At 39.9% G+C, this 20,789-nt stretch overlaps 1 protein-coding gene across 3 annotated transcripts in view; it reads left to right on the forward strand.

Moving 5' to 3' along the window:
• Positions 1–20,789, forward strand: part of Lamp2 (lysosomal associated membrane protein 2) — a 50,424-nt gene that overhangs the window by 4,281 nt on the left and 25,354 nt on the right. For all 3 annotated transcript variants that reach the window (XM_070039803.1, XM_070039806.1, XM_070039805.1), the window contains exons 2-5: positions 9,549–9,667; positions 10,932–11,145; positions 16,782–16,940; positions 19,582–19,769. In XM_070039803.1, the coding sequence (XP_069895904.1) occupies positions 9,549–9,667; positions 10,932–11,145; positions 16,782–16,940; positions 19,582–19,769 (680 nt within the window). The remainder of the gene's footprint in view (positions 1–9,548; positions 9,668–10,931; positions 11,146–16,781; positions 16,941–19,581; positions 19,770–20,789) is intronic.

Genomic DNA, 20,789 nt, shown 5'->3' on the forward strand with positions numbered 1-20,789 from the left:
CCTTGCATGGACTTTGTAATGATGGATTGTTGACAGTTTTGGAACTAGCTTGAGTGTCTCTCGGTCCAGGAAGGCTGTTTTTCCTAATATGGTGACAAAGCATTCTGATCATAAGTTCATATTAAAGTGATCAGAAATCCCCTCAGATCCACAAATGTTTTTTTGTTTGTTTGTTTGCTTTTTTTTGTCTGCTTCTTTTCTTTTGGTGGATCTTTGGGTGTGAACTCAGGGCCTGGGTGTTATCCTTGAGCTCTTTTTGCTCAAAGCTGGCGCTCTATTGCTTGAACTACAGTGCCACTTCTGATTTTCTGGTGGTTAATTGGAGAGGAGTTTCACTGATTTTCTGGCTGGGCTGGCTTTTGAACCATGATCCTCAGATCTCAGCCTTCTGAGTAGCTAGGATTACAGGCGTGAGTCACTAGCACCCAGCTCCACAAGTGTATTTTGTAAGTACTTGTTGGTTTCCTACTCTGTATTGTGAAAGAATTCTGGAGATCTGCCAAATACCACTCAGCAATAAGCATTTTCCATTAGTTGACTAGAGTTGAATCTCATTTCCTTATCTACTTTCTGGTCTTAAAAAATGAAGTCATTATATGACTTCAAACTGTTTGTCCTAGTAATTTTGTTTTTCAGGTAGAAACTCACTAATAGTCCATGCTGGCCTTGAACTTAATGATCATTCTGCCTCTGCCTCCTAGTTCTTGGACTACTGACATGTGTGGTGTGTGTTGTATGTGTGTATGTATGCATATATGTGTATGTGTGTGTATGTGTTTGTTTACCTTGAGCTTTAGTTTGGCTTTTTCCCTAATGTCTGATGTTCTACCACTTAAGCTGTATCTCCTGTCTTGTTTTTTTTTTTTTTTTTTTTGCTGGTCATGGGGCCTGAGCTCTGTCCCTCAGGTCTTTAGCTCAAGGCTAGTGCTTTACCACTTGAGTCACAGCGCCACTTCCAGCTTTTTCTGCTTCTGTGATGCTGAGGAATTGAACCCAGGGCCTCATGCATGCAAGGCAAGCACTCTACCACGGAGCCACCTTCCCAGCCCTCTTGTTTTGTTTTTAATGTTCCTTTATACATATCCATAGCATAAAGTCATATCACTACTTTTCTGTTTTATAATACCAAAAAGCAAGAGTGTAATTAATGTAGTGAGTAAACCTTTATCAGAAATTGTGAAAGACAAACAGTTAATCTGGTAAATCTGTGAGAAAGCTATCAGTCACATGACAGAAAAAGAAAAAGTAAATATGTGGTATACTGTACTATGCGCCTTTAAGGTCTTTTTAAAGCCCTTTGGCCAAAGATAGGTAAATTTGAGGTCAAAACTTTTTTTGGTTGGTTGTGGGGCTTGAACTCTGGGCCTGAGCACTGTCCTTGAGCTCTTCAGCTCAAGACTAGTGCTCTATCACTTGAGCCACAGCTCCACTTCCAGTTTTCTGGTGGTTAATTGAAGATAAAAGTTCCTGCCTGGGCTGGCTTTGAACCACGATCCTCAGATCTCAGCTACCTGAGTAGCTAGGATTATAGGCGTGAGCCACTAGTGCCTGGCTTGAGGTCAAGATTTGAATAGGGTGAGCCAAGCTCTGTTGGCTCATGCCTAGAATCTTAGCTACTCAGGAGATCTGGGGATCAAGATTTGAAGATTTGTACAGCAAAGCTATCTTCAATGAACCAGCAAAAAAACAGAAGTGGAGGTATGACTCAAGTGGTACAGCACCAGCCTCAAGCAAAGAAGCCAAGCGAGAGCATGAGGTCCTGAGTTTAAGCCCTAGAGCCTGAAAACTCCCACCAAAAAAGACCTAATAAGATGAAAGTTAACATTCCTAAAAACTGGCAAGGATTCCTTTAGCTAATGTATTTATTGGAAGGGAGGAATATGTACAGGAACCACTAACTTGCCTGGAAAAGTACTCATGTCTGAGGGATTTACATGTTATTGAAGACCTTATTAACAACTTCAGTTTTGAGCAAGGGTAACATGCTACAAGTCTCACAGGCAGTAACTTAGTCTCCCTGTTTGAATTCTGGTCTTCAGCTTCAGGGATGGGTGTTCTTTTTTTTTTTTTTTTTTGGTCTGTCGTGGGGGCTGAACTCTGGGCCTGGGCGCTGTCCCTCAAGGCTAGTGCCCTACCACTTGAGCCACAGTACCACTTCTGGCCTTTTCTGCTTATGTTGTGCTGAGGAATTGAACCCAGGGCCTCATGAATGTGAGGCAAGCACTCTACCACTGAGCCAACTTCCCAGCCCAGGATGAGTGTTCTTAAAAGTCTTGTTAGATTGTTTTTCAGGTCATTGTGTGTGTTTGATACTGTTTTCTTATTAGTATTACCACCTTGCTCTACCTAACTCTAGTTTTATTGTAAAAACCTTGCTATCTTTTGAACAAATAAGGTCTGAGTTTTGAAAGAATATAAAGTTTTGTAAATAAGATTGAAGAGATATTTGAAATTAAGAATTTTGTTTTTTTTCCCCCTCTTTTGTCAGTTGTGGGGCTTGAAATCAGTGCCTGAACGCTGTCCCTGAGCATTTCTGCTCAAGGCTACTAGCACTCTACCAATTTGAGCCACAGTGCCATTTCTGACACTCACAGACTTTCCTGCCTGGGCTGGCTTTGAACCAAAATCCTCAGATCTCAGCCTCCTGAGTAGGTAGGATTACAGGTGTGAGTCACCAACACTTGGCAAGAATGTTATTTTTTTGGGGGGGGGTCTGGTTGTGGGGCCTGAACTCTGGGCCTGAGTGCTCTCCCTCAGCTCTTCAGCTCAAGGCTAGCACTCTACCACTTGAGCCACAGCACCACTTCTGGCTTTTTTCTTTTTTTCTGCTTAGGTGGTGCTGAGGAATTGAACCCAGGGCCTCAGGCATGCAAGGCAAGAGCTCTACCACTGAGCCACCTTCCCAGCCCCAAGAATATTATTTTTTTAGGACATGACTTTTCCTTCTCTTTGGAGAATAAACTCTCAGCTCCATGATCACACATTCTAGGATATATTCAGCTATGAATTTTAAAACCTTAAAGCATTAAAAGCTAAAATGTTTTTGGCTATTCTAACATCATGTGTAGCAGCAAGGTTGGACATTTCACACTAGAGACTTTTTACTAAACTGTAAATATATTAACCTTGAGCTGATTTTATGGAAAAGATAGTAGTGTTAGCTTGAAATCCATGTCAGAACTTACTGGGTGAAAACTAATATGAAATAGGAGCAAGTATTCAGAAGACTGATGGATTCATTTTTTAGAAGTGCTAAAGCACAAGCCTTCCTGTAATGAGACTAAACTCCATTTCATGTCCTTATTGCAGGGGATTTTCACTTTGATATAATCAATATTTATTGAAAATCTAATATGTATTCAGCACTACTAGGAATGATAACAGATAGAGAAAAAGTAATAGATCTGGTTTCCTCTACCATGACACTGGTGACAGATGAAGATGACATCCATATAAAAGACACATTATAAGGGTCTGTGGCACAGATAGAATCATCTGATTAATGGAATATATTGGAATTCAGATGTGTTACAGAACATTATCAAAAGGAAATTTTGAATCTATCCCATGTTTATCATTTATTCACAGACTTTGGTACTTTTTTCATACTAAGGAATTACTTGCTATGCACTGTTATTTTGCACAGCAACAATTAGTTTGTTGGGAAATGACAGAATGACAGTTGAAAATTGTGATTTGAGCCACGTGCTGGTGGCTCATACCTGTAATCCTAGCTGCTCAGGAGGCTGAGATCTGAGTGTCATGGTTCAAAGCCAGCCCATGCAGGAAAGTCCGTGATACTCTTATCTCCAATTAACCACCAGAAAATCAGAAGTGGCACTGTGGCTCAAGTGGTAGAGCGCTCACTTTGAGCTGAAAGCTCAGGGACACCACCACCCAGGCCCAGAGTTCAAGTCCCATGACCCACAAAAAAAAAAAAAGAAAGAAAGAAAGAAAAAAAGAAAATTGTGATTTGGGAAATTTCAATAGAAGAGACAGGATTTTACTGGCATAAAATAATTGATTTGCATTTGCATAGTGCCTTTAAGCTGTTGACTACATTTTTATATATTAATTGGCTATTTTTATTTGAAAAGTATCTGTTTAGATTACTTGCTCAGATTATGAATAATCTAGGGTTGACTTAAAGTAGGAGGATGAGCATAGATTCTATACAAATACCATACATTCTATACATGCCATTTTACATAAGGGACTGGAATATCTGTGGATTTTGGTATCAGTATCTGGGAGACAATTTCCACAAATATTGAGGGTCAGACCTTGTACTTGTGTATTTTGTTTTTTGACAAAAAAGAACTCAGTGGGTGAAAATTGTTTGAACTGTATACTTGACACATATATTTGTATGCTTTTTCCTTACATATTTTGTGATGTGCCCTTTCCTCTGTGTATGTTGTATGTCAAAACATTGAATTTATGAAAGTAACTCAGAATGCCTGGTACTTTTGGCTATTTATTCCAAAGCCTGATTTAATACCCTAAGTCATGGTAGAAAACTGTATCACCACCACCAAGCAAGAAACTTAAGCTGGCACCACTGGCCACTGCTACCTTGTTGTCTGGGCACTTAATTTTACTGCAGTTACTCCCTTAACTCTTGGCTGTTGTTTATACTGACAGCTCCATTCTAAGTCTGGGATGGATAAATTTGTTAGGCAAAGCCTAGAATTTTTCCTTCATTGTGGTAAAGGACAATAGGAAAGCAAATGTCCAAATTTTTCACCTCCTGTAACTCCCAGTGATATACACCAGGAGTTATAATCCATAGAGGGGGATATCTGATTTGGGGCAGCCAAAAAGAGGGACATTAAGAAGAACATTTTTGTCAGTAGAAGAAAATAGATTTCAAGTGTCAGGAATAATAGAAGCTAGGGGTAGAAGTGGTGGCTTTTGGATCCAGTGCAAACAAGTTTAACCAGATTTAAAGGGTGTGTTCTGGGAAAATAGTTAGCTTAAGTATTACTTTGAAAACGTGGCAAGAGGTCATATAGGTGTTTTAGATCCAGTAAACATTTGAAGAAGTTGTGGTAGGGACTGAATCTTGCAGGTATTTTTTTGGCACTTCTGAGGTACTGTAGTAATTTAGGGGTGGAGTGGTAGATTGGGAGCAGAAATAAATGGCAAAGATTAGATTTAAAGGAGAATTTGAAAGGCAAAACAATAGGATTTCACAAACAGAATGTAGTAAAAGCTATTTCTAAAACTTTTGAGTTTTAGAAATTGAGTTTTAATGTCCTGCCCTGTCTTTCATTTAGAGAGTTGAGGGCCTGAGGGAGCCCATTTGGAGGAACAAGGAAAAGAATTAATATTGGGGCTGGGAAGGTGGTTCAGTGGTAGATTGCTTGCCTTGCATGCATGAGGCCCTGGGTTCAATTCCTCAGCACTGCATAAGCAGAAAAAAAGAAAAAAGCCGGAAGTGGCGCTGTGGCTCAAGTGGTAAAGCACTAGCCTTGAACTGAAGAGCTGAGTAAAAGTGATCCCTGTGCAGTTGGAGATGGAGACTAGAAGGAAAGAATCAGCTGAAGGAGGATATTTTTAGGGGAAGAGCACAAAGGTGCAAAGTCTTTGTGCCTCTGATCATATAAAATATTTATCAAAATGAAATCCATGACATGGAGACAAGAAGTTTTTTCTTTATTTGTTTATCTTTGGGAGGATAAAGGGGCACAAATGGAGAGACAAAGGGTGAACAAATGCAGCAGTGGTACTCACTAGACACTATGTTGAAAATGAACTATACAACTTGTAGGTGTAGAGAGGAGAGAAAAACTGGGAGAGAGGGAAGGGGTGACACTGGCCAAAAAGAAATGTACTTATTACCTGACTTATGCAACCATAACCTCTCTGAACATCACCTTTATCATTATCTTCTGAACATTACCTTTATCATCATCATAATGAATCACTCACAAGGCAGAAAGGCTGGGAGGCAAGTGAGCAGTGTGACAGGGCCTCTGGGAATTTCTCAGGTCATAGTCATGGGCAACAGGGTAGATAGACCATCTAGAATTTAGTTTTAAGTGATAAATGTACAGTACAACCTGTACCTTCTGCTTCATAAACTTGCACTTCTAGGGACATGTTGATCCTGTTACTATTTGAATTGGCCTTCTTTCTACTCTAATGTCTTTGGAAAGAAAATGATTAATACATGAAAGGCTTTTCTTTTTTTTAAATTGTTTTAAGTGTCTTCAAAACAAGGAAGAGAATATCCTAAAGCTAAAGCCTTTATTAAAAAAAATTTGTGCCAGTACTGGAGCTTAAATTCAGAGTCTCATGCTCTTGTTTAGCTTTTTCACTCCATACTGGCACTCTAACACTTGACATAATTCTACCTTCAGAGTTTTGTGGGTTAATTGGAGATGAGAGGCTCTTGGCAATATCTCCAAGAGACTACTATTATTTCTCAAGAGGTAGTCCTCAATCCCTGATCCTCAGATCTTCAGACCTCAACCACCTGAGTAGCTAGGAATTACAGACATGAGTCACTAGTGCCTGGCTATTTTTTAAAAAGTGATACAGAGAACATAACAATTAAGCATTGTAGAGTGGGTTTGTGTGATGATGTTTCAATACAGGGATATATATGTAATGTTTAAAAATCAGATTAAATGTTTCATTCAGTTTCAACGATTGATCATTTCTTTATGATGACAACTTTGAAAGCTTTCTTTCTAGCTTTTTGAAATGTACAGTACATTATTGTCTATAGTTGCTCTATTGTGCAGTGGCACACCAGAGATGCTTGCCCCTAGCTATGGCTCAGTACCCTTTGATCAACATTTCCCCATCCTTCTTTTCTCCTTTAGTCATCAGCTTCTGGTAACCACCATTCTACTTACAAATTTCATGGGCAACAAAATAGGAAAGCTGTATACCCATCTCTCTAATGAGCATACAAGCCAGATTCTCAGTACTGTAAAATACTTGGAAAATCAAATCCAGTAATGTATCAAAAAGAACCTGAGTTATGGCTCTGGCCTTGAGTAAATAAGCTCAAGGACAGTGCCAGGCTCTGAGTTCAAGCCCCTGTGGACTGGCACCAAAAACAACAATAATGAACATTCATTATGACCAAGTGAGATTTAACCCAGACACTCTTCTGAGGGTGGCTCAGAAGCTGGGGACTTTAAGCCAGTCTCAAAACGTAAGCATCTGAAAAGTCAAACTCAAGTTTATTAGAAAAATTGCAAGTTCTGATTCTCAGTACAACTTTAGGGTGGCCTTGGATCTGCTTGACAGCTCCAGCCCATATTGTACTTAGGAAAGAATGGTAGTAAAACCTACATCACATGGTCCTTTTGAGCCTTTGTGAGTACTTAAGTAATCACAAGCATTAGCATACTGTCTAGGCTTACTAAAACAGGCAGGTCTCTGGAGTATGACAGCTGTGTACAGCTTGAAAGTTGTTGCTGAGGTACGCTCGCTTGCTATTCCTCTTAGGACTTTGTTCTCTGTAGTCTATAGCATGCCCCTGCCTGTAGATGATGGTAAATTGTTCAGATATCCTTTAAGGCTATGTAGCTATCTTAACAGGAAACAGCTTACCTCTTGGGTACTGTATGAAGAAACCTTTTAGATGATTGTCCATTGTTTATGCTGCAGGCATATTTGTTGGCATATTTTCTACTATGCATTAGAGTAAGAGGCCTTGGGCACTTCAATTTCATAGGTAATGTTCCTGTAATGTAGAAGTGAAAGGATCAGAGTCAAGTTAGATACAAAACCCCAATGCTTTCTTGGGTCTTTAAGGTCTCTGCCCAAAGAGGTAGTAGGTTAAGAATTTAGGAAGTAGGGGCTGGGAAGGTGGCTCAGTGGTAGAGCACTTGCCTTGCATGCCTGAGGCCCTGGGTTCAATTCCTCAGCACCACATAAGCAAAAAGAAAAAGCCGGAAGTGGCGCTGTGGCTCAAGTGGTAGAGCGCTAGCCTTGAGCTGAAGAGCTGAGGGACAGCGCCCAGGCCCAGAGTTCAGGCCCCATGACCAGACTACCCCCCCCCAAAAAAAAAGAATTTAGGAAGTAATTTTGAGTCCACTCGAAAGAATCATCAGCCTTTCCAGTCAAGTTGATTTTAAAGTGAAACAGTAGTGAACTTTGCGTGCGTGCGTGCGTGCGTGCGTGCGTGCGTGCGTGTGTGTGTGTGTGTGTGTGTGTGTGTGTGTGTGTGTCTTGGCTCTGTGGCTTGAACTTAGGGCCTAGGCACTGTCCCTGACCTTTTTTTTTGCTCAAGGCTAGCCCTCTATGAGTTTAGCCACAGCTCCACTTCTAGACTCATGGCCTTTCCTGACCAGACTGGGTTTGAACCACAGTCCTCAGATTTCAGCCTCCTGAGTAGCTAGGATTATAGGCATGAGCCACCTGTGCCTGAGGAGAAGCAGGAGTTTTTAAAACCCCCTGATAGCCGGGCGCCAGTGGCTCATGCCTGTAATACTACCTACTGAGGAGGCTGAGATCTGAGGATCACAGTTCAAAGCCAGCCGGGGCAGGAAAGTCCATGAAACTCTTATCTCCAATAAACCAGCAGAAAACCGGAAGTGGCACTGTAGCTCAAATGGTAGAGCACTAGCCTTGAGCTGAAGAGCTGAGGGACAGTGCTCAGGCCCAGAGTTCAAGCCCCAGGACCAACAAAAAAAATAAAAGTAAAGCCTCCTGAATGATTCCTCCTGCCTTATTTACTTCAAAAACCCCAAAAGGCAGAGTAACTTGGTGGTAGAGTAGTTCAGTAGTATGTAGGGAGGCTTTTGGGTTTGATCCCCAGCACTGCAGAAAGAAAGGCATACTATAATTGCCTGAAACAAACCTAACAAGGCACAAATGAACATGGATATGATTATTAGGAAGCAGAAGGTGAATGTAACCAATTGTGGTGTTACCAAAGCATCTCAATAGAGTAACCACTCTATTCAGAAGAGAAAAATGCTACCTTTGCCAGGAAGATTCTGTTAGAAAGGAACATCTGAAGGCTGTATGGTGATGCATACCTGTGATCCCAATTCTTGCATGGCAGAGGCAACAGGATCGTAAATTGATGTATATAGTGAGACTGAGTCTCAATAAAAGGTGGGGAATGGAGGTAGAATTCAAGTGGTTCAATGCTTACCCAATTAGAGGGAGGCCCTGAGTTTAATCTTCAGTACTGTTAAATATTTTTAAAAGAAAAGAGAATCAGCAGAAAACCACATATATTAAAAAGTACTTAACTTCATCTTAGAGCTTATTGAATTTTTAGGACTGGATAGAATTTATTATTTATATATGTTTTTGTTCATTTGTTTTGTCAGTTGTGGGTCCTGGCCTGGGTGCCCCTGAGCTCTACCATTGATTGAACCACAGTGCCACTTCTGGTTTTCTGGTGGTTAATTGGAGATAAGACTCTCACAGACTTTCCTGCCCTGGCTGGCTTTGAAGCATAATCCTTAGATCTCGGCCTCCTGAGTAGCTAGGAATTGCAGGCATGAGCCACCAGTGCCCGGCTTATATATGTTATTCTAGTACAATTTCAAAGTGTTATTTTTTAAATCTAGGAGCTGTCCAGTCCTATGCATTGGAACTTACTTTGAACAATACAGAAAAAGCCATTTGTCTTTCTGCAAAATGGCAGATGAATTTCACAATACATTATAAAACTACAAACAACACTTCTGTAAGTATATTTATTTTTCTTTGATTTTAATTCTGACTTATTATTTAGGTGTTTATACAAATCAGATTTCACATTAACTGATGTTAACACTTAAATTCTGTGGTTTTGGAAATATATTCTTGTAGTTATTCTGTTTCATTACAATGAATATTTCTAACTCCTTGGTTCTTCAGAGTTTTTCTTGGAGATGTTTAAGGACATGTGATCTGAAGGCTGCATGGTGTTTAAAATGTACTAGCATTAAAACTTGTCCTTAAAAAAAACAGTTTACTACCCAAGATAGGGACACAGGTTTTTTTCTTTGTCACTGTTGTTTTTAATGTAGTATATGATTTTTGTTTCTTTTGTATGTTCTTCCCACATGGTATAACCCCTGTTTTCACTGTATTTGATGTTGGTGCCCTGCATTTTTTATATATATTTTTCTAATTTGGGGAGTGGAAGGGAAATAACAAAATCTGACATAAGGATACAGGTTGACCCATTGTAACAATGAGATGCACAAGACACTGTTGAAAACGAACTTTTCAACTTCAGCAGGGAGGGGAGGAAGAGTTGGGAAGGTCGGGAGGGAAGGAATAATAGGGGAAAAACAAAGGAGGGGGTAACAATGCTTTGATAGGAAAAGTACTCATGTATCTTTACAGGAAAAAAAATTAAAAAAATAAACAAAACAGGTTTATTATTAGATCCTCCCCTCTTTAGAGTGGTCTCCTTGGTCTTGTTGCTTTATTTTCTTTTTGTTAAGGTCCTATCTACTAACAACCTATTTTTGGGAGGGTGGGGTAGTACTGGGGCTTGAACTCAGAGCCTGGGTGCTGTCCCTGAGCTTTTTTGCTCAAGGCTAGCTCCGCTTCTACTTTTGTTGGAGATAAGAATCAAGGACTTTCCTTCTTGGGACAAGTTGGAACCAAATTCCTCAGATCTCAGCCTGCTGAGTAGCTAGGATTATAGGCTTGAGTCACCACTGGTGCCCTACACATACAGTTAAACTTATAAGGAAAAAACAGCTGATAAACTGGTAATGTATTCAGTGATAAGTCAACCCTAGCTTTACAAAACAAACAAACCCAACCAGTTGAAAAATAGTAGTTCAGGCAAGTTTTGCCTTTTCTTAGTTCTTAAGATTGGTATGTGGCTGAAGAATCTAAGCCCCCCAGACAAAGGGCTGTGGCAAAGTATGCTTTACACTGAGGGGGCTAGTCTCCCAGAGTTAGCACTGCTACATGTTTGTTCCTCACCCCAAACTTCTCTTTGCTTTTAGAAAACTGTAACCATTTCAGACTTTTCCAATGCAACATATAATGGAAGCAGTTGTAGGGATAACCAGAATCGTTCCAAAATTGCAGTACAATTTGGATCCGGTTTCTCTTGGATTGTGAATTTTACCATGGAGGCATCTAATTATTTAATTGATGGTATCTCATTTACCTACAACATGAGTGATACTACAACATTTCCTGATGCTGCAAAAAAAGGTAACCTTAAGAATTGGATTGATATTATATTCTTGGCTTTTTACTAATAATAAAAATGTAGGGCTGGGAAGGTGGCTCAGTGGTAGAGCGCTTGCCTTGCATGCCTGAGGCCCTGGGTTCGATTCCCAGCACCACATAAGCAAAAAGAAAAAAGCCGGAAGTGGCGCTGTGGCTCAGGTGGTAGAGCGCTAGCCTTGAGCTGAAGAGCTGAGGGACAGCGCCCAGGCCCAGAGTTCAGGCCCCACAACCGGTAAAAAAAAAAAAAAAAAAAAAAAAAAAAAAAAAAAAATGTAAAACACTTAAAAAGTCATCATTATGTACATTTGTCTTCCTAACTAGAATAGAAAACCAAGTCTTTGTATCCCTCCCTGTCCCTGATCACATGTCAGACTTAGTAATGGTATTGGCTGCCATTTGGGGGGCACTTTACTCTGTACTTGAAGTAAGTAAGTTAACTGCAGTAACCCTGGGAAGAAGATACCTCATTTCAATGGTTAAAGGGCATAAGACTTGATGAGCTTTAGTGACCTCCCCAAAGGTAACTGATACTAATTATCTTATTCAATAGTAGGCAATGGACAGATGTTGAATGAGGGAAAAAATCCTTTCTTAATCACTGTGTACAAGTTCAGTAAATGAGACTAAAAGAAATGATGTTTCTTTAGATCTTTTTTCTTACTATTCAGATCATGTTTTAACTGAAAAGTAAATAATGATTAACGTTTAAATGACTAACGTCAACATTTGCTGCTGTTTTGAGACAATTTTAGGTCAAAATGAACTTGAGAAAGCACAGGCAATTAGATCATTGTCATTCCCAGAAATGAAATATGTAATAAATGATTTGAAAGTACAGATAATGGATATTTACATATTTTTGGGTCCGGTCGTGGGGCCTGAACTCTGGGCCTCGGCACTGTCCCTCAGCTCTTTAGCTCAAGGCTAGCACTCTACCACTTGAGCCACAGCGCCACTTCCAGATTTTTTCTTTTTTTACTTATGTGGTGCTGAGGAATCGAACCCAGGGTCTCATGCATGCAAGGCAAGCTCTACCACTGAGCCACCTTCCCAGTCCCTTTTGTTTTGTTTTTGAGACAGGTCAAGCTTACCTTGAACTCACAGTCTACTTGCCACAACTTCCTAAGTGCTGGGATTATAGGCGTGGACTGCCACACCCAGTTTGCCCAGGTTGAGATTTTACTTTTCTTCATCTTTTTTTTTTTTTGGTAGTGGGGCTTGAATTCTGGGTCTGAGCGCTTTCCCTCAGCTCTTCAGTTCAAGGCGAGCACTCTACCACTTGAGCTACAGCGCCACTTCCTTTACTTTTCTTAAGGATATAATACTCTCCTTTCCCCCCTCCAGTGACATTAGATCAACTTCCTGTTTGTAGTAACTTAGCTCTTCTCAGCATTATTTACCAAGTCTTGTGGAATAATAATCATTTGACTTACAGATAGGAAAAAGATTATAATTTAAAGACCCAGAAATAAATGAGGTATACATTAAACTTGAGAGATAGCACAGACTGAAATTTAAAGTTTTCTTTTTTACTAATCTCTGAGTTTGAGTGAATAACAAGCAAAAGTTGTTACTGGGTAGGTTAGATATGTATATTTGTGTCCTGCATTGTTTTTGAGAATTGCGATGTTTTTTTTTTTCACTTTGAAGAAGTTTAGAAAACTAGTTGAGACACAGCTAAATTGTGTCCACAACTTATGTGGAGAAATTGGCAAACATGGAGTTCAGTCTGATTTTTTTTCCTGCTGTTTGCACATTTGGTTTGAGGGATTAATGAGTGTACGTTTCTTCTGACAATGTAAAATGGGCATGGGACATATTCCCTGATCCCATCTGGGGGTCTCTGTCAGCATTAAAAGTGTTCTCCCTAGTGGTCCTGATCATGAGCCAGAGAAAGGAGAAATCAGTGTGTTACAGGGGTGAGAAAGCTTGCTCAAGAAGTGGGACCTGAGCTAAAACTCCCCTAATGGTGGAATTTGAGTAGGATGTTTCCACTAGGGGGAAGCAGAGTATGGGCAGCAGTAATTGGACAGTTGCCTGATGAAAAGTACAGCTCTATGTGTGCAGTGGAAAAGAAAAGAAAGTTGGCCAAATACAGTGTGACTAAATTATAAGGGACCTTGGAAGCCAAGGAAAGGCATTTAGATTGATGGGGTATGTAAAAGGGAACTATTTTGAAGTTTTTAAAGAGAGAATTGTATAACAAAAACAGAATTAACTTGAAAGTGAGTGGACTCTTAAGACCAAGTGCCAGCTTCAGAGGCATTTCTGAAGAGGACAATAATCAAGGCACAATGCCTAGGCCACATGGGCTACTACCATAAAGGAGGGGGATTTAGTCTGACATGATTGGACAGAGAAACTAAAATGTTAACAGCTCTTTTCATTAGCCCTCTTATTTTATCCATTTATTTTTGCTGGTCCTTGTGCTTGAACTCTGGGCCTAGATGCTGTCCCTGAACTTTTTGTTTTTTGCTCAAGGCTAGTACTCTACCACTTGAGTCACACCTCTACTTCTGGCTTTTTTGGTAGTTTATTGCAGATAAGAGTCTCACAGATGGGCTGGGAAGGTGGCTCAGTGGTAGAGTGCTTGCCTTGCATGCATGAGGCCCTGGGTTCGATTCCTCAGCACCACATAAGCAAAAAGAAAAAAGCCGGAAGTGGCGCTGTGGCTCAAGTGGTATAGCACTAGCCTTGAGCTGAAGAGCTGAGGGACAGCGCCTAGGCCCAGAGTTCAAGCCCCACGACCGGACCCAAAAAAAAATTAAAAAAAAAAAAAAAAAAAAGAGTCTCACAGACTTTCCTGACTGGGCTAGCTTTGAACTTTGATCCTTCAGTTTCAGCTCTCAAGGAGTACCTAGGATTACAGGTGTAAGCCATTAGCAATTGGTGTTATCCCCATCCACCTTTTTTTTTTGATCAGTTGTGGGTCTTGAACTCAGGACTTCGATGCTGTAGTACTCTACCACTTTGAGCATAGCTCCACTTCCAGTTTTCTAGTGGTTAATTGGAGATAAGAGTCTAACAAGGACTTTTCTCCCTGGGCTTTCTTTGAACCTGGATCCTTAGATTTCAGCCTTCTTATAGGCCTGAGCCACCACTGCCTGGCAATCCCCCTTTATTTTAAGCAACAGGGTGATTACTTTTTCCATGACTAGATTCTAAGTAATAGAATAATTGCAATGATTTGAAAGTTGAAAAGGCTTCCTAAATGGCAGTGTTGAGAACTGTTCTTTGAAATAATTCATTATTCTGAAATAGTAATTTACTTGATGAGTGAAGTAACTTTGAAGCCAGTATTTTCTTTTAAAACGTGTGCTTAAGTTTGAAATACAACACAGTACAGGATAGTGTAAAAGGCCCATAAGTACCCATTACCCAGAATTAATAAATGTCATTTAAAAATATTTTCTTCATCATTTTATTGATTTAAAGAAATACACCCTTGTAGATAGTTTGAGGGTTTTTTTTTTGTCCTCTTCCTGGTCATATGTTTCTACTTTAGTACGTATGTGCATATTCACAAGCACTACAAATTCAAAACATGTCTTTTCATAGTATAATTCCAGTATGTCTGTAACTTTTTTTCTGTGTTCCAGTTGTGGGGCTTTCATTCAGTCTTATTTTGACTTAGTTGTTTAACTCAAGGCTGGTATTCTACCACAGGAGCTACACCTCCACTTCCAGCTTTTTGCTAGTTAATTAGAGAAGAGAGTCACATGGACTTTTCTGCTCAGGCTGTTTTTGAACTGAGATCCTCAGACTTCAGCCTCTTGAGTAGCTAGGCTTACAAGTGTGAGCACTCAGCTACAACTTGTTTTGTTACTCATCTGTTTTTGAAGTCTGTCCATAAAACCAGTTCATGTATCTATTCATTTTTGTTAATATTGATAGTTTTAAGAAAAAAAAGTTAATGAAACAATTTGACCATTAGGGGGTGCTAAGGCAGCATTAAGTGGCTGCCTTGTTACATGATGGGAGAGACAGAAATAGCTTGTATGTATTAAGCAACTTAAGATCTTCATTTCTTGCTTCTTCTCCAAAAGAAATTAAACCATTTAGATAAGGTCAGTCATAGTCTTTTGAAGTTTTTCTACAAGAATTCTATTAAACACCGCAAAGAATGTGTATAACTTCTTTCACCTAAGGATTCCCTGAAATGGAAGGGTCTTTAAATCCCATCCAGAAGATGTTCTGTAAGTTCACAGAAATAATTTGCTTTTGGTAGTAGCACAAACATAACGATTTACTACGAAATCTGTGATTTACCCATTTATTCCTTCTTATACTCAGGTCCTGTAAGTTCTATCTCAGATAAGTATTTCTAATTTGACTTTCTTAATTTAGATTTCTGTTTTCCTTCAAGTAAACTGAAGCCAGTCCTCCATTGCTAACAAAGCCTATATCTCCCTTAGATGGTAGAAGATGCTCCAATGTGAACCCCTGCATCTTGTCTTTCCCTTTTAACCTTCATTACTTCCTATTGCCTATGTTTCAACCATAGTGAATTTATCATTCCTTTCGACATGTCATATGTTCTGACACTTTGTACTTGTAGTGGGGCTGGCAGAGAGGACAAAAAGTCTATTTTGGGGGCGGGGGGTCGGTCATGGGGCCTGAACTCTGGGCCTAGGCGCTGTCCCTCAGCTCTTCAGCTCAAGGCTAGCGCTCTACCACTTGAGCCACAACGCCACTTCCGGCTTTTTTCTTTTTGCTTATGTGGTGCTGAGGAATTGAACCCAGGGCCTCATGCATGCAAGGCAAGTGCTCTACCACTGAGCTACCTTCCCAGCCCCGACAAAAAGTCTTTAAAACATATTTATGATTGTACTGGGGTTTGCATTCAGACCTCATGCTCATTAGATAGGCAGTCTACTGCTGCTCTATACCTCCAACAGAACTATATCTCTCTAGACCTATTTTGCCATGGGTATTTTTTTTTGTCGATTGTGGGGCTTGAACTCTGGGCCTGGGTGCTGTGCTTCAGCTCTTCAGCTCAAGGCTAGCACTCTGTCACTTGAGCCACAGTGGCACTTCCGGCTTTTTTGTGTTTATATGGTGCTGAGGAATCAAACCCAGGGATTCATGGCATGGGAGGCAAGCACTTTACCTCTGAGCTACCTTCGCAGCCCTGCCTTGGTTATTTTAGTTTGATTTTTTTCTTGGTTGGTCATAGGGCTTGAACTAAGGGCCTGGGCATGCCCTGGTTATTTTTGAGAAAGTGTCTTCCTTCTTGGTCTAAGTGTGTGCCTGGACTATGATTCCCCTATTAGACTTTGTCATAATTGGAATGATGTGGATGTCACATCCAGCTTTTCATTGAGATAGAGTCAGAGTTTTCAGTCTAGGCTGGCCTAGAACTTCAGTCCTGATTGCAGCCTTCCCCCACAGCTAGGATAATAGCAGGTATAGTCCCCTGAACCCAGCTATAGGCTGTGAAATGATATTGAGAACTTTCCTGCCTGGGCTAGCTTCAAACCACAGTCCTTCTATTCCCAGCCTCCCAAGTAGCTAGGATCACAGTAGCTGTGAGCCACACTGCCTAACCAAAAACATTTATGTTATTATTACTTTTTCCTGTTTTCTTGGAAACAGCCATTGTTGTTTTTGTTTTATAGGAAGTGTTACTGTTCATCACAGTGTGACAATGAAAATTCCATTGAGTGACATCTTTAGATGCAATAGCTTATTAACTATACCAGTTGACGATGTTGACCAGCAATATTGGGATGTTCTTGTACAACCTTTTGTTGAAAATGGCACAGTGAGCAGAAAAGGTAAGTACATAAAGTATGTATTTCTATACTTGAATCTTACTTTAAGGGTAGAGCATACCAGATGGTATTCATCAAGGTCATTATCCAAAGTGGTTTTTTTTTAAATTGATGTATATATATATATATATATATGTATGTATGTATATGTATATGTATATGTATTTTAGGGTTTTATTTTGGTGCCAGTCCTGGGGCTTGAACTCAGCCTGGGCATTGTCCCTGAGCTTTTTTGCTCAAGTGCGTACTCTACCACTTAAACCATATCTCCACTTCCAGCTTTTTTGGTGCTTAATTGAAGATTAAAAACTTCATGGATTTTTCTGCCTGAGCTGGCTTTGAATTGCAGGTCTCAGAGCTCAGCCTTGTGATTAGCTAGGATTACAGGCCTGAGCCACCACTGCCAGCTAGTATATGTTTTATCTATTTATTTAATTTATTTAGCCTGTCCTGGGTCTTGAACTTAAGGCCTGGGCACTGTCTCTGAGCTTATTTTGCTCGAGGCTAGCCCTCTACCACTTGAGTCACAGAGCCACTTCAGGCTTTTTTCTGTTTATGTGGTACTGAGGAAGCAAACCTGGGGCTTCAGGCATGCTAGGCAAGCACTCTTACCACTGAGCCACATTCCCAGCCCTAGTGTATATTTTATATTATTAGCTTATATTAGTTGTGTGGGGGGGTGTCTCATTGTTATATTCCTCGTGGGTTTACTATGAATTCTAATCAATCTCATCCTCTCTGTCATTCTCCCTTCCTTCTTTTCCCTCTTGGTAAAAAATTACAACAGGATCCATTGTTCTATTTTCATGTTGCAAACAATCTATTTCACTTGTATCCCACAACCTCTTACTTCCTACTTGTTATGTTAGCCCAAAACCCTCCTCCTAGTACCCACCCCATCCTCACCCCCACAATGTTTTCTAACTGAAAGCATTCATTAAGGCTTATTTGTAGCTTCTAATAAAGCTTGTGTTAATAACAATTATTATTAAAAATTGCAGGTGGAAGTTGTAGTTTAAAGTTTATGATATACATGTAGAATGGTCCTTTTTTTGGGTGCCAGTCCTAGAGCTTGAACTCTGGGCCTGGGCACTGTCCTTGAATTTTTGGCTCTACCACTTGAGCCACAGGTTTACTTCTGCTTTTTTTTGTGGGGGTGGGGGCGGGGGGAGTAGTTAATTGGAGCTAAGAGTCACATGACTTTCCTGTCCATGCTCCCTTCAAATTGCAATCCCCAGTTCTCAGCCTCTTGAATAGCTAGGATTAAATCACCTATAATCAGCTAGAATAGTCTTTTAAGAGTCTACCTATGAACTTTTCAGCTGAGAGAAAGCATAATGTTTGAACAGATCCTCAAATCACTTGGTCATAGACTTTTAGCAGTTCCAAGACCTTAGCTTAGAAATTAGATTTCTATGTTCTTATCTTGCCTTTTTTCTAAATTGATTTTATGTGTTTATAGAAATGTAACAATTTCTCATTCATCAATTCTGGAAAACTAATACTTCCTAAGAGGCTGAAATGCCTGTGAATTGTTGTAGAAGTAATATGAATAAAAGATTCATTTGTATTGAAAATCCTTTAATGATTCTTTTCTGGTGGTACTGGGATGTGAACTCAGGGTTTGGTACTTGCTTGTCAGGAACTTTACTTCTGGAGTCACACCTGCAACTCTTTTTGCTTGTATGACTTTTCACAGAGGGTCTCAATTTTTTCCTAAGCTGGCTTGAACCTTTACCTCCTATATTTAAGCTTCCTGCATAGCTGGGATGATAGGTACCCAACTTTTTATTGGTTGAGGGTCTCATAAACTGCTTGCTGACAATGGTCTTGAACTGAGATCCTCCCAATCTCCACCTCCAGAACAGATAGGATTAGAGGCAAGATGCACCTTGACTGTAATGGTTTCTAAACTTATTTTCTAGTAAACAGTATTTTATAGTAGTTACATATGGGAAGGAAAAAGGCACACTAGGAGTAGGGATTAAATATTTTCAGATTCTGGATTCTGAATCACAGGCAGATGGGATCTTTGTTAATAAAGGCATTTACAGGTCTGAAAAAGATGAGTGCAGCCCTGTATGAGTAGCTATAAAATTTGAATGTCTTTTTAAATTTTTTTTTTGGGGGGGTCCGGTAATGGGCCTGAACTCTGGGCTTGGGCGCTGTCCCTCAGCTCTTCAGCTCAAGGCTAGCACTCTACCACTTGAGCCGTAGTGCCACTTCTGGCTTTTTTTTTCTGCTTATGTGGTGCTGAGGAATTGAACCCAGGGCCTCATGCATGCAAGGCAAGCGCTCTACCACTGAGCCACCTTCCCAGCCCCGTATTTTTTAATTTTTAATTTTTAAATCTTTAAGTAGTTGTTGAATTCAACAGGTCAGTTAGGAGGACAATGCATCTTGATCAGTGTCACTCCTTCCATCATTTCTCCCACATCTCTCCAACCCCATGGATATGTCTTAAGTTTATCTGCTATGTGAGGATATGTAGAGATTACAAGATGATGTACTAACAAGCTATTCCTGTCTCCTCATTAACCCTCTTGGACTTCTATGAGAAATATTTTGAAACATTTTATTTTTCCCTGGCCTCATGAATTAAGAAAACGACCACCTCAGTTTATTTTGTCCTTTGTTGTTGTAGAATTTATATGTGATAAAGATAAAATTTCCACAACAATATCACCCATCATTCATACCACCGTGCCATCTCCTACTACAACACCTACTCCAAAGAAAAACCCAGAGGTGGGAAACTATTCTGTTACTAATGGTAATGGCACTTGTCTACTGGCTACCATGGGACTGCAGCTGAACATCACTCAAGAGAAGGTTTGGTCATCTGTTTTTTCTTAAATGAATAAATATTAACATTTTAGTGTTTTAAAAGTTGTTTTGTTTTTGTTGGTTGTGAGACTTGAACTGAAGGCCTGGGTGCTGTCCCTGAGTATTATTATTATTATTAACATTATTTAAATTTCATTGTAAAGGTGATGTGCAGAGGGATTACAGTTACATAAGTCAGGTAATGTGTACATTTAATTTTCTCCCAGTTTTTTTCCTCCTGAACCTCCTTCCCGGTAAGTTGTATAGTTCCTTTCCAACATAGTGTCTGTGAGTATCACTGCTAAATTAGTTCACCTTTTCTCCCACAGTTTCTATGTTCCCCTTCTCTATTCTCCTCCCCCCAAATCAGACAAACTTAGAATGTGACTATAAATCTACAAGCAAACCTAATGGATATTAAAATACAAAAAAACTATACTTGGACATGATTAAACAGAACTCTAAACATGCATACAGTGAGACCAAAGGAGGATATTCTTAGAAGAGGATCACAAGGACTTAATAGCTATGTGCATATGATCTTATAAAATGAATTCTAAGAAATGGAAAAAATTCTAAGAAATGGAAACAAAAGTTTTTTTTTATACTTTTATGGTTCTTTTTTTCTTGTTTTCTTTTGTCCCTGAGGTTTTTTTTTCATTTTTGTTTTTGTTTTTGTTTTTGCTCAAGGCTATCCCTCTACCACTTCGAGCCACGGCTCTGCTTCTGGTTTTCTGTGGTTAATTGAAGATAAAAGTCTCATAAATGTTCCTGCCAGGGCTGGCTTCAAATCATGATCTTCGGTTCTTAGCCTTGTGAATAATAGCTAGGATTACATGCAGGAGCCACCAGCCCCTGGCTTTTTCTGGCTGGTGCTCAGGCTTGAACTTGAGGCTTCACACTCTCACTCTTTCAAGCTGGCACTCTACCACTTGAATCACAGCTTCACTTCTGGCTTTTTGATGGTGAACTGGAAATATGAGTCTCACGAACTTTCCTGCTCAAGCTAGCTTCAAATCTAAATCC

The sequence above is a fragment of the Dipodomys merriami genome, unplaced genomic scaffold (assembly GCF_024711535.1).
Source record: "Dipodomys merriami isolate MVZ:Mamm:240054 unplaced genomic scaffold, mDipMer1.0.p SCAF_3, whole genome shotgun sequence".
Lineage (NCBI taxonomy): Eukaryota > Metazoa > Chordata > Mammalia > Rodentia > Heteromyidae > Dipodomys > Dipodomys merriami.